The 12,798-nt window shown below is 39.9% G+C and overlaps 1 protein-coding gene across 1 annotated transcript in view; it reads right to left on the bottom strand.

The window, feature by feature from the left end:
- Positions 1–12,798, bottom strand: part of LOC119539570 (ectonucleotide pyrophosphatase/phosphodiesterase family member 3-like) — a 98,099-nt gene that overhangs the window by 13,027 nt on the left and 72,274 nt on the right. Inside the window, 6 exon segments of the mRNA XM_037843265.1 lie at positions 7,157–7,313; positions 7,591–7,727; positions 8,353–8,430; positions 9,619–9,670; positions 10,920–11,017; positions 12,271–12,358. Of these exon segments, the coding sequence (XP_037699193.1) occupies positions 7,591–7,727; positions 8,353–8,430; positions 9,619–9,670; positions 10,920–11,017; positions 12,271–12,358 (453 nt within the window). The 3' untranslated portion in view covers positions 7,157–7,313.

A 12,798-nucleotide genomic window follows, 5' to 3' on the forward strand; every position in this document is an offset into this window, starting at 1 on the left:
TTACACATACATAGAAAACTTTTACACAGTTTTTCTCACTTTTTTTTTTCATTTTTCACACTATTGTGAAACTGCACACAATTGCCCAGCTTTAGAGTACACACAAACTAGTATACGCTATAAAGACACAAAGAAATAGCTTCAGTTTACTATAGATGAGTACACAGGAAATTTTTGCCAAGTTTTAAATTACACACTGACAAACTTTAACAGTTTGAAAGACTCCTACGTAATTATATTACATGCTTTTATTACATACAAATACAACTATCCCACATTCCTGTGTAAACATACAACTTAAACTCCCATTAGATTCATGAAGTTTTAACTCTCAGAATGCATCCAAATACAGTCCTAAAAAATGTGCATATAACTTTCTATATACCCTGATACACACATTAAGGGACTTTAAATGTAGCTTCCACATGCCTTAGACTTAATTACACAGCACACTAAAATATGTAAATGTATTTATTAATACCTGTTTAGCCCCACATAAGTATATGAATAGAGAATCACACAAACCCCATGCTACAAATTTCCTTCCTCCTTTTTTTTTTTTTTTTTAAACTGCTCCAATTACTTCTCTATCTCACTTTTGTGTTTCCTCCCTGGCTTGTTGACTCTCTGAATATTTCCTCTAATGGCTTATTCAGCCATTCATCGATTTTTGGATCTTCTCTGAATATTAGGCTAAAATTCCTTTATATAGCTGACCTTTTAAAGTCTGAGTTATTAACAGAATGACATTGTATTCTTGGGGCTTGAGGGAGTGGGAGTCCAACCCTTTTTAGAGGCTTTTGTGGCAGCCCTTTTCTTTTCAAAGTCTGGGGTGATGTTGGGGAGATTACCTTTTTGGCCCCACCCTTCTTAAACATCGGGGTGCCACCCAGACTCTGCCTCTTCGGGGTAAAGGCTCTACCTTCTCTGAACAGTGGGGTGGCAGCCAGGCTTTTCCCATTCCCCTGGGAATGTGCTCCACCCTCTGGGTCCTGAGGCGGCAAAACTTTTCTAGAGCATTGAGGCGGAAGGCCCACCCTCAACCCCCAGGGCAAACTCACCCTTTTCATGCATGTGGGCCACTCCACTCTCCCAGCCTGAGACCACTTGACTTCAGACCTCAACTTTCATCGTTCTTTGGGGATATGGGTACAGCCAATTTTATTTTAGGTGGATGCAGTCTCTCTCTTTCTCTCATAGCCGCCCTCTTTCCCATTTCCCTTTCTTCTCCCAAGAAAGGGATATTTACATAAACCAGAGTTTAAGAATCAAGTTAATTGTTATTCAGCTAGCCTTGCTAGGCTTTTTATTAATGATTCTTACCTTCCTTTCTTTAAGAGCCTTTAGAAACAGAAACTTTTGGAAATCTCTCCATTTTTTTTTTTTTAACTTTTGGTGGGTTGTAATTACTGGAGCAGTCAGCATTAACTGGCTCTCCAATTGCCTGGGGGCATAGACTGCTTCCACCAAAACCTCAGGCTTTAATGGTTCCCGCCCCAGTGGGGGAGGGGAAACCATAAGGTGGGGGAATGCTTATCCCAGGTTTTAGTTTCTTTTTTCCCTGCAGCCACCACATGGCACAGTTCAATTCTGCCTTGGAAAAAGGTTTATTTTTATTAACATGACACACGAGGTCAGCACAAAGCCAACTCTTATCTGCCTTATATTTTGGCCAGAATATATTTGGCAGCAAAATGCCTTTTTTTTTTTTTTTTTTTTTTTTGTCTAAACATAACAATAATATTTGATCATTTTCTTTTACCCTTTCCCTTGGTCCAATTACTTTTAGCCCAATGTTTTAACATGTTTCCCAATGGATTATTTAGAGGAATGTTCCCCAGGGACCCTAAAGGTACCCCCTTCCCTTTATTCCCGGCCGGCTGACTGCCTCTATTCCCCATTCTGAGTCTTGCCTGAGCATCTTTCCCTTAGGATCAGCTCTAGGCTCATCAGAATGTCCCCATTCTGAGTCTTGTTTGGGCATCTTTCCCTCAGGATCAGCCCCAGACTTTCAGAATGCTTTAACCACCAAGGTAATATAATATTTCTTTCCTTACCTTGGTCCGTGCACGGAGTTGCCTGGTTAACCAGAGGCAGGCCTTTTCTTTTCCCCCTTTTCTCATCCATAACCGGCAGATCCAAGCATCTAGTCTCGGGCCCTTTAGCTGCCGGAGATGGGCCCCCAATGGCGGAGTCCGAGACCGCTCAATCAGCGGGGCGCGCCTTCCCTTTGTCCACCTCGGGGGTCCCCCTCTGAAGCTTCGGATCCCGGACGAGCCCCCAAGTTGTCGGAAATAAAGCGGTACCTGTAAGGGAATAAACGCTCTCTCGGTTCTGGAGGAGAAAAGAATTTATTTACGATCTTGCAAGATGGGGCGTCCAGCCAAACACGCGGAAGGCTGGCGCGCCAGAGGAAGACAATGGCGATCTTTAAATCTCCTACTCCTAATTCGCAAGTCCCTCCCCTGTTTCCCCATTGACTGGGTACTACAGAGGTTACAGCCTATCCGAGAACACTAACTAATTCATCTTTTGAGATTTTAATTTGTACAGCCAATCCCAGAGAGCCAACTAGCTCATTATTGAGATTCTGAACTGATTAGCCAATCCCCCCCCAAATTTTTATTTTTATTTTTTTTGCTGTGAGTTCCCGCCTCTGATACTACCTCATGTCTCTTTACATCAGGCAGATTCTCTCTTCTCTTTGTCTGGGGCTTGTTTAAACTGGTTTTGGCTCCATTTCCCTTATTCCATGCTGTCTCTATGTGAAAACGAAACTTATTCCTTTCTTACACCATGTATCTGACAAAAGACTGATATCTTGCATATATAAAGAAATCCTACAACTCAATGACAATAGTACAGACAGCCCAATTATAAAATGGGCAAAAGATATGGAAAGACAGTTCTCTGAAGAGGAAATACAAATGGCCAAGAAACACATGAAAAAATGTTCAGCTTCACTAGCTATTAGAGAGATGCAAATTAAGACCACAATGAGATACCATCTAACACCGGTTAGAATGGCTGCCATTAAACAAACAGGAAACTACAAATGCTGGAGGGGATGTGGAGAAATTGGAACTCTTATTCATTGTTGGTGGGACTGTATAATGGTTCAGCCACTCTGGAAGTCAGTCTGGCAGTTCCTTAGAAAACTAGATATAGAGTTTCCATTCGATCCAGCGATTGCACTTCTCGGTATATACCCGGAAGATCGGAAAGCAGTGACACGAACAGATATCTGCACGCCAATGTTCATAGCAGCATTATTCACAATTGCCAAGAGATGGAAACAACCCAAATGTCCTTCAACAGATGAGTGGATAAATAAAATTTGGTATATACACACGATGGAATACTACGCGGCAGTAAGAAGGAACGATCTCGTGAAACATATGACAACATGGATGAACCTTGAAGACATAATGCTGAGCGAAATAAGCCAGGCACAAAAAGAGAAATATTATATGCTACCACTAATGTGAACTTTGAAAAATGTAAAACAAATGGTTTATAATGTAGAATGTAGGGGAACTAGCAATAGAGAGCAATTAAGGAAAGGGGAACAATAATCCAAGAAGAACAGATAAGCTATTTAACGTTCTGGGGATGCCCAGGAATGACTATGGTCTGTTAATTTCTGATGGATATAGTAGGAGCAAGTTCACAGAAATGTCGCTATATAAGGTAACTTTCTTGGGGTAAAGTAGGAACATGTTGGAAGTTAAGCAGTTATCTTAGGTTAGTTGTCTTTTTCTTACTCCCTTGTTATGGTCTCTTTGAAATGTTCTTTTATTGTATGTTTGTTTTCTTTTTAACTCTTCTTTCATACAGTTGATTTAAAAGAGAAGGGAAAGTTAAAAAAAAAAAAAAAAAGAAAAACAAGGAAAAAAAAAGATGTAGTGCCCCCTTGAGGAGCCTGTGGAGAATGCAGGGGTATTCGCCTACCCCACCTCCATGGTTGCTAACATGACCACAGACATAGGGGACTGGTGGTTTGATGGGTTGAGCCCTCTACCACAGGTTTTACCCTTGGGAAGACGGTTGCTGGAAAGGAGAGGCTAGGCCTCCCTATGGTTGTGCCTAAGAGCCTCCTCCCGAATGCCTCTTTGTTGCTCAGGTGTGGCCCTGTCTCTCTAGTTAAGCCAACTTGAAATGTGAAATCACTGCCTTCCCCCCTACGTGGGATCAGACCCAGGGGAGTGAATCTCCCTGGCAACGTGGAATATGACTCCCGGGGAGGAATGCAGACCTGGCATCGTGGGACGGAGAACATCTTCTTGACCAAAAGGGGGATGTGAAAGGAAATGAAATAAGCTTCAGTGGCAGAGAGATTCCAAAAGGAGCTGAGAGGTCACTCTGGTGGGCACTCTTATGCACACTTTAGACAACCCTTTTTAGGTTCTAAAGAATTGGGGTAGCTGGTGGTGGATACCTGAAACTATCAAACTACAACCCAGAACCCATGAATCTCGAAGACAGTTGTATAAAAATGTAGCTTATGAGGGGTGACAATGGGATTGGGAAAGCCATAAGGACCACACTCCACTTTCTCTAGTTTATGGATGGATGAGTAGAAAAATAGGGGAAGGAAACAAACAGACAAAGGTACCCAGTGTTCTTGTTTACTTCAATTGCTCTTTTTCACTCTAATTATTATTCTTGTTATTTTTGTGTGTGTGCTAATGAAGGTGTCAGGGATTGATTTGGGTGATGAATGTACCACTATGTAATGGTACTGTAAACAATCGAAAGTACGATTTGTTTTGTATGACTGCGTGGTATGTGAATATATCTCAATAAAATGAAGATTAAAAAAAAAAAACAAAAAAAAACAAAACAGCATGGTACTGACAAAAAAAAAATAGACATATTGATCAATGGAATGGAATTGAGAGTTTAGAAATAAACCTGCACATTTATGTTCAACTGATTGTCGACAAGGCCCTCAAGTCCACTCAACTGGGACGGAATAGTCTCTTCAACAAATGGCCCTGGGAGAAGTACATATCCATAAGGAAAAGAATCGAAGAAGACCCCATCTCACACCTTATACAAAAATTACCTCAAAATTTATCAAAGACCAAAATGTAAAAACCAGGACCATAAAACTCCTAGAAGATAATGTAAGGAAGCATCTTGAAGATCTTGTGGTAGGCATTGGTTTCTTAGACTTTACACCCAAAGTACAAGCCACAAAAGAAAAAAAATTAAAATTTTTATGCTTCAGAAGATATTGTCAATAAAATGAAAATGCAACCAACTCAATGGGAGAAAATATTTGGACACCACAAATCCAATAAGGGTTTAATATCCAGAATATATAAAGAATTCCTAAGACTCAACAATAAAAAATGAGCAAAAGACTTGAATAGGTATTTCTCTAAAGAGGAAATACAAATGGCTAAAAAGCACATGAAAAGATGTTCAGCATCACCAACAATTAGGGAAATGCAAAGCAAAACCACAATGAGATACCATTTCACACCTACTAGAATGGTCACTGTTAAAAAAAAAAAAACACAGAAAAGTACAAGTGTTGGAGAGGATGTGGAGAAATAGGAATACTTATTCACTGCTGATGGGAAGACAGTTTGGCAGTTCCTCAGGAAGCTAAATATAGAATTGCCATATGATCCGGCAATCCCGCTACTAGTTATTTAACCAGAAGATCTGAAAGCAGGGAATCAAATAAACATTTGCAAATCAATGTTCATAGCAGCATTATTCAGAGTTGCCAAAAGACGGAAGCTACCCAAGTGTCCATCAACTGATGAACGGATAAACAAAATGTGATACACACACACACACACACACACACACACACACACACACACAATGGAATATTATTCAACTGTAAGAAGGAATGAAGTCATGATGCATGTAACAATGTGGATGAACCTTGAGGACATCATATGGAGTGAAATAAGCCAGACACAAAAGAACAAATATTGGACGATCTCACTGATTTAAATAAATTATAATAAGCAAACTCATAGAGTTAGAACTAGAACATAGGTTACCAGGAGACAGAATGGGGGTAGAGAATGATGCTTAATTTGTGCAGAATTTGTAATTAGGTTGATTGTAAATGTTTGGATGTTTGCAGTGGTGGTAGCACATTATTCTAAGTGTAATTAACACCACTGAATCATGGATGCGAATGTGGGTGAAAGGGGAAGTTTTGTGTCGTGTGTGTGACTAGGAGGAAAATTAGACAATAAAATATGGGAATGTATAACACAGTGAACCCTGTAGTGGATGATGACTGTGGTCAATAGTACAAATATAAGAAAGTTCTTTCATGAATTATAACATGTATGTCACTAGTCCACATATTAAAATAGGGTGGTATATGGGAAAAAAATATACCTATGCAAACTATGGACTATAATTAACAGTAATATTTTAATATTCTTTCATCAATTATAACAAAGGTACTACAACAATGCAAAGTGTCAACAATTGGGGGATATATGGGAATGTTGTAGTTTTTACATGACTTTTATGTAAACCTGCAACTTCTCTAATAAAAGAGTAAAGAGTAATTTAAAAAATTATGCTAAGTGAAAGCCCAGACACAAAGTAATAAATATTGTGTGATTCCATTTATACAAAATGTAAATATAAATAAGTGGAGTCAGAAATAGAATAGGGATTATGTAGGACTGGGGGAGGATAGAGGGATTGAGGTGACTGCTAAGGGGTAGGGTTTTTTTCTTTTTGGAGTAATGAAAATACTCTAAAATTGATTGCAGCAATGAATGCACAACTTTATGATTATACTAAAAGGCACTGACTGAACACTTCGGATGGATTGTATGGTATATGAATATATCTCAATAAAACTGCTTTAAAAAAAGATACCACCCACTCTCTAATTGGTGATTATGAATAAGATATCTATAATGGAATAGTAACATTTAAGTAAAGAGACACAACTCATGCATGCATATGCATGCTTAAATTGATATTCCTTATGTAGAGACAAATAATGTAAGGAGAAACACCAAAATGAAATCATTTTCAGCACAACTCGACCCATGAAACACCTTCAAAAATATATTTTAGTGGGAACCCCTTTTGTGAGAGCCCAGGGGCTCCCTGAGGAAGCCCTTCCCAGGCGCAGGGAGTGTCACCGCAGTGTACTCACCACACAGCTCTCCACGTTGGTGGGTCGGTGAGGGATGACGAAGGGCAGGATGTCCAGCCCCCCAGGGCAGGCACTGGGGGTGTGGCTCTTATCTTTACAACTGGTCAGCACCACAAAGTAGTGTGTGGGGATGGGAACCCTGGTGTTGGCTACATACCTAAAAGCATGATTGGAAAGATCTGATGTCCTACTTTAGCTTCTAAAGATTATCAACTTATTTATATATATATATATAAAAGACATGCCAAGCTAAAAACACAGTAAAAAAGTAGTAGTATTCTTATTTCAATTAGATCAAAGATAGTCAATACTAACATCTGTACATGAATGTACTATAGAACATTTGAATACTCAGCTTCTATTTAAAATATTGGGGTTTTCCCCCGTGATGCCTTATTACTAAATCACAAACAGTCCATCTGATTTCACATTACCTACTGTGTAATTTCATCTGAAGCGTCAAAATGGCCATCATAATTATAATCAAATATTGGGCCACTTATCACATTTACTCCATTTCTTTCCATGGCATGTTTTATAAGAAGAACACTGTGAAAGTAATCCCATATTTCTAAAAATAAAATAATGAGAGGTTAAAAATATCTATCTCTATTGCATGTGGAAATGTTTTCTATTATACACAGGAATATTTTAAATAGTTAACATCAAATTCTGCTTCAAAAATTGGCAGTGGTAAGGTGATTAGGTAATACCATAAAATATTCCATTCAACAAAAATAAAAAGCCACACTGATGGCGCTTTTTGTTGCTATTGCAACAAGTCTTGAAATTACAGATGACTAAGTCTCCAAATTTCTCCCTAAGACCAACCAGCTGTGGGGATAATGATTTCTCTTTAAAGTGGTCAGAACACACATAGTGCCTCCTCAATTATAATTCTGAAGCCTAACATTTATCTTCCATTTATTTATAAATAGCGTCAATAATATCACTTTGTGAATTGCCCTATAGACTTAAATTAAGGGTCAGAAACAAATGATGAGAATCCTGTCAATGGGTCACCCAAGTGGAAGTTGAAAAGCTATGTCCGGGATCATTTCCATATCTGCGCTTAAAACATTAGGTTAAAAGGATTCTTACTATCAGAAACAAATTGCAGTAAAAGATGTGTTTAGCCCGAAAGTTCTGGGAGCCGCTCAGCTATTTTTAAATTAATAATCTAAATATTTACTTACTTTTGAATGCATCATACATAGGAACCAAATTACTTGTAATTAACGCGTCGTATTGGCTGTCAGAAGTTCTATTGTTCCCTGCAAAACAAAAGAATCTTAGGAAATCTAGCCAGAAGGGAGAATCTGAGGTCCTACACAAAGGGCCTATCTCTGCTACACACTAACGTAAATTTATCACCAGTCAAAACCCAGAGCTACTATCCAGGAGAGTCATCAGGACCTTTTATGCTGCTGACAGTAGCAAAGAAAGCACTGATATTGGGTGTGCACCAAATAATAAAGCTTTATAAATAACTCTTCCACAATGAAATTTCCTGAAGAAATGACTGTTTCCTCACTGACACCGTGGCAGGGACACCCCCAGGCCTGCCCTCAGGAGGGGGGGGCCTTTACTGGACATAACAAGGGTTGACCCTGCACCCCTGGAGCCAGAAGCCCCGAGAACCCAGCCCGCCGCTCACCAGCGCCTCCTCCAGGGCACAGGGCTCGCTCTCTCCGTGGCTCATTTGTCCCCTGACGCCCGCCTCAGTCTCCTAGAACTGCCCTGAGCATCAAAGCTGCAAACCTGCAAACGCTCATAATACATTTCATGGTGAACCTCCACTGGGTGTCTTAATACTTAGGAGAGTTCAAGGGTCTCCAACAATGACTTTGGAGTCAGCTCAGAGGTCCTGTCAGTCAGGAGAGTCATTAATTCTCACCACAAATGCAAGAATACTTGAAAGATAACAGGTGATGATGCTAATGCTGCAGGGCAGGCCATAAATCCTTCCAATGGATTAGCTCCTTTCATCCTTACAGCGATATAAGATGGGAACCGACCTCACAGATGAGGCCAGGAGGCACAGAGAGGGTAAGTCATCTGCCCCAGTTCACACAGCCAGGAAGCAGCAGGGCAGGACCGAGAGCCCGTTCACCTCTAGGAAAAGGAACAGGTGACCGGAGATGATGCACAACCATTTCAAGGCACCTGCTGTGTTCTGGGAGCCTTTGTCACCACCCCATGCTTGCCACAGTTGGATTCAGATATGTCTTCCCTCTTGTATATTAGCAATAAAATCTATATGTTCAGAATGCGCTGTGAATCTATTTTGGAGAGCCAGAAAAAGGCAATATTGTGTTTTGTTTTGAAGCTGAGCTGGCATGACAGTGGCTCTGAAGGGAAGGAATGTGGGAGGTGGGCAGGAATAAAACCAGAGCCACCTGGACAAGAACATCTTCTAAGACGTAAACATCAAAGACTTAACACATTTCCTAGTGACTTACTTTCTTCTGGGGTGAGATTTAGCATTTGATTCACACATTCTAGATCAGTGTCCTGCAAGAAAATGGAGGGAAAAAGTAAGTTGAAGTGGTAACAGCTTTTAAAGAGTGATCAAGACTATTTCTGCAGCAATTACATGAAGTGTTTTACTACTGAGGAAAGAAGCCAGACTAACAAGTTTAAATTCTGAGTTTTCCCCTTACCCTGAAATACAGATATTCCTACTGACATTAGTGAGTGTGAGTTTGCAAAGATGTGGGGAGAAGCATTCTGACAACAGCTGGAACCACCAACTGAGTTGTGAAAGTCATTTCCAGTACAACTCAAGCTTTGCTATGCATATAAATGACTTGAGGATCTAGTTAAAATGCAGATTCTAATTCAGTAAACTGAGGCAGACCCAGAGTTTCTGAATCTCTAAGCAGCTCGCCAGTGATGCAGATGCTGGTCACAGGGCCACTTTGAGCAGCAAGGGGTCGTCTTTACAAAGAACTTGGGAGTTAAGAGTAAAATAAACCAAGCTTCTGTGACCTTGGGCAAATTATCTCACTACTCTGAGCCCGCTTTATCTCTTTTCTTTTTTAACTTTATTTATCAAAAAAAAAATTAAAAAAAAAAAAAACATTTCCAAGTAAAACATAGCAAAGGAATAAGAAAAACAAATATCCTGAAATATCTTGCAGCCCATTAGAATCCTTCCCACTTTCATCTGGGATTCAACCTGTCAACTGTTTGTCTCCGCCATTCTGAAATAAGACCCCACCTCTCCCCCTTAGGAATGCCAGGCTATTCTCTGGGCACTTCCTGCTGAGTGGACCCCACAGCAGCTCCCCCAGGGGTGAGTCTAACTCCAGCTCATGATCCCTACCCTTTCCCAGCTCTTTCTGCTCTGAATAACCAACCATAACCATCTGATGCTTAAACTGTAAGAGGAACAGTTTGTGAGGAAATCAAATATGGATTCAAGTGTTGTCTCTTTTGAATGGTTAAAGACAGTGGGCTAATTTCCCAATAGGACTTTTCCATTTACAAAGCCTATTCACACACTTAAACTTCTCATGTGTGCATTACAAACTTGCATTTACAGTTAAGGTTCAAAATCGCATACCTTTACTTAGTAAACATCTGAGCCCAAACGCAGCCCGGCTGTCACCTACCCCAGTCATAGACCAGCTTGCCCCTTCATTATTTTTATGGATACATGAAGTTATTACTCACACTTTTTAGCTTGGGGCAAGAACATTGCAGAGAATCTGTGGGCAATGGATTAGTAAAGCCACAAACAGAAGATTTTGACACTTACTTCCTCAGCATGGAATGGTTTATAAAAAGGCACCTTCAGAAGATGGTTTAAACTACCATGCGTACCATTGTTTGGGGCTGGCTGAATGTGTAGAAGATCTGTTTTATAAAAATAAGGAAAAAGTAGTTATCATTTTGATGGAAACAACTCCTATGTAGGTCCTGGATGGGGGTGGGTGAGTGACAAATACCTGCCCCTTCACTTCCTATAATAAATTTGGCTGCAACACGGCGCAGGCTTTGCTGGCCACTGGGGTCACTGCTATCTCCCCAGTTTCCATCACCTCGTCTTTCTAGGGAAGAGGGAGCAGGCACTGCAGATGCGCCCCAGGAAACGCTCATGAACTGTACTTTCCGCCAGAAGAAAGGGGCATCACTTAGTGATCACGTTATTTTTTAAGTAGAATATGGTTTTGTAGTATAAATAGCTATTCGCATAGTAAAACCAAGTTTAGAGAAGTTAAATAATTTATAGTCTTAAGCTTAGCATATTGACTTATTTATATGAAAATTATTTACATGAAAATTCTTTAAGGACAGAAATACTTTAAAATTTCTGCTTAGAATCTCTAGAAGCTTTTCTAATTTTCTCTATAAAAACAAGGCATGCCTACATTTTACAAACACAGCCTTTTCAGTGGCTCCTGCTGAATTCCACCAAATAGATCTCTCCTAGGCCTGGAATCCTAACTAATTCCTTCTGACCCTCCCTGCCAAGGGCCAGCAGCCCTGAGCCCAAACTCAGCCATGGAACAAGGAATTTAAGATGTTAAGGCAGAACTCGATATTTTTAAATGGATCTGTGTTGGGTTTGTAAGTCACAGTCAATCAATCCAAGCCAGTGGAGAGATTAAGAGAGACAACTGTGAACATTTTTATAACCACATTGCTAGAGGTAAAAGTGAAAGTGCAGTTTACTCATCTTTAAGGTTCTGGAAGATTGAGTATAATAATAACGTGTCTCTCCAAACAGGACTTTCTCACCATTCTTTTATGCCAGGAGCCTTCTCTATATAAATATGCGAAAGTACTTGTGTTTTTAGCTTCTTTTCCTGCTTTGAAAGTTTAAAGTGTTATTTTATTTATCTTCTATTTTAATCAAATTATCAAATAGTATCCTGTTAGCAGAAAATCCTGCTCTCCTGAGATCTAATGTGTATCAATAAGCAGAAAAACAAACAAATGTAGTCTTTTAGCTGATATCTATTAACTGTTTTTCTAATTTCTTCTACTTCCTCTCTTCTTAATGCAGGATATCCACCGTCTAGGATTCCCTTTATCACCAAACCCAAAACACATTATCTTAAAAAATACATCCACCTTTGTTGGTGAATTTACATGGGTGTACTTACCACACATTAGGTTATAGAGTTCAATGTTTTCAAATGGTTCAATTTCAGTCTTCTCTTTAAAACTGGGTCCATGTGCCAAGAAGATAGCCTAGGGGTGACAGTCATACTATTACTAGATGTCACCTAAACCATAAACAGATGTCCTAGCAGCTCTCTTATTTGCAATCCAGGCCTTGGTGAGGCTTTCTTTTCAGTCTTTGAAAATGATTTTTAAATCATTCTGCCGGCTGTTCTTGAGCAGATCACAACCGAAATAGAATCCCCGTTGTGCTAACCTCTGCCCTCACCTGCTCCCCCAGCACCACACCTGCCAACAGAGCAGCAGGAAACGGGCAGCAGTGACAACCCACCAGCACAACTCTACAAGGGCTGGGCGATCCACATTAGAAAGTCATCCTCTAGCATCATGCGGCATTTTCACACCCCCTCATATCATTGCTCAAATATCTGAATAAGTGACAAAAATGTTAAAGTTTCTAAGCATTAAATTTTTGCACAACTTCCCAATCTACCTATTTCTCAAATATA

The sequence above is a fragment of the Choloepus didactylus genome, chromosome 7, assembly GCF_015220235.1.
Source record: "Choloepus didactylus isolate mChoDid1 chromosome 7, mChoDid1.pri, whole genome shotgun sequence".
Classification (NCBI taxonomy): domain Eukaryota; kingdom Metazoa; phylum Chordata; class Mammalia; order Pilosa; family Megalonychidae; genus Choloepus; species Choloepus didactylus.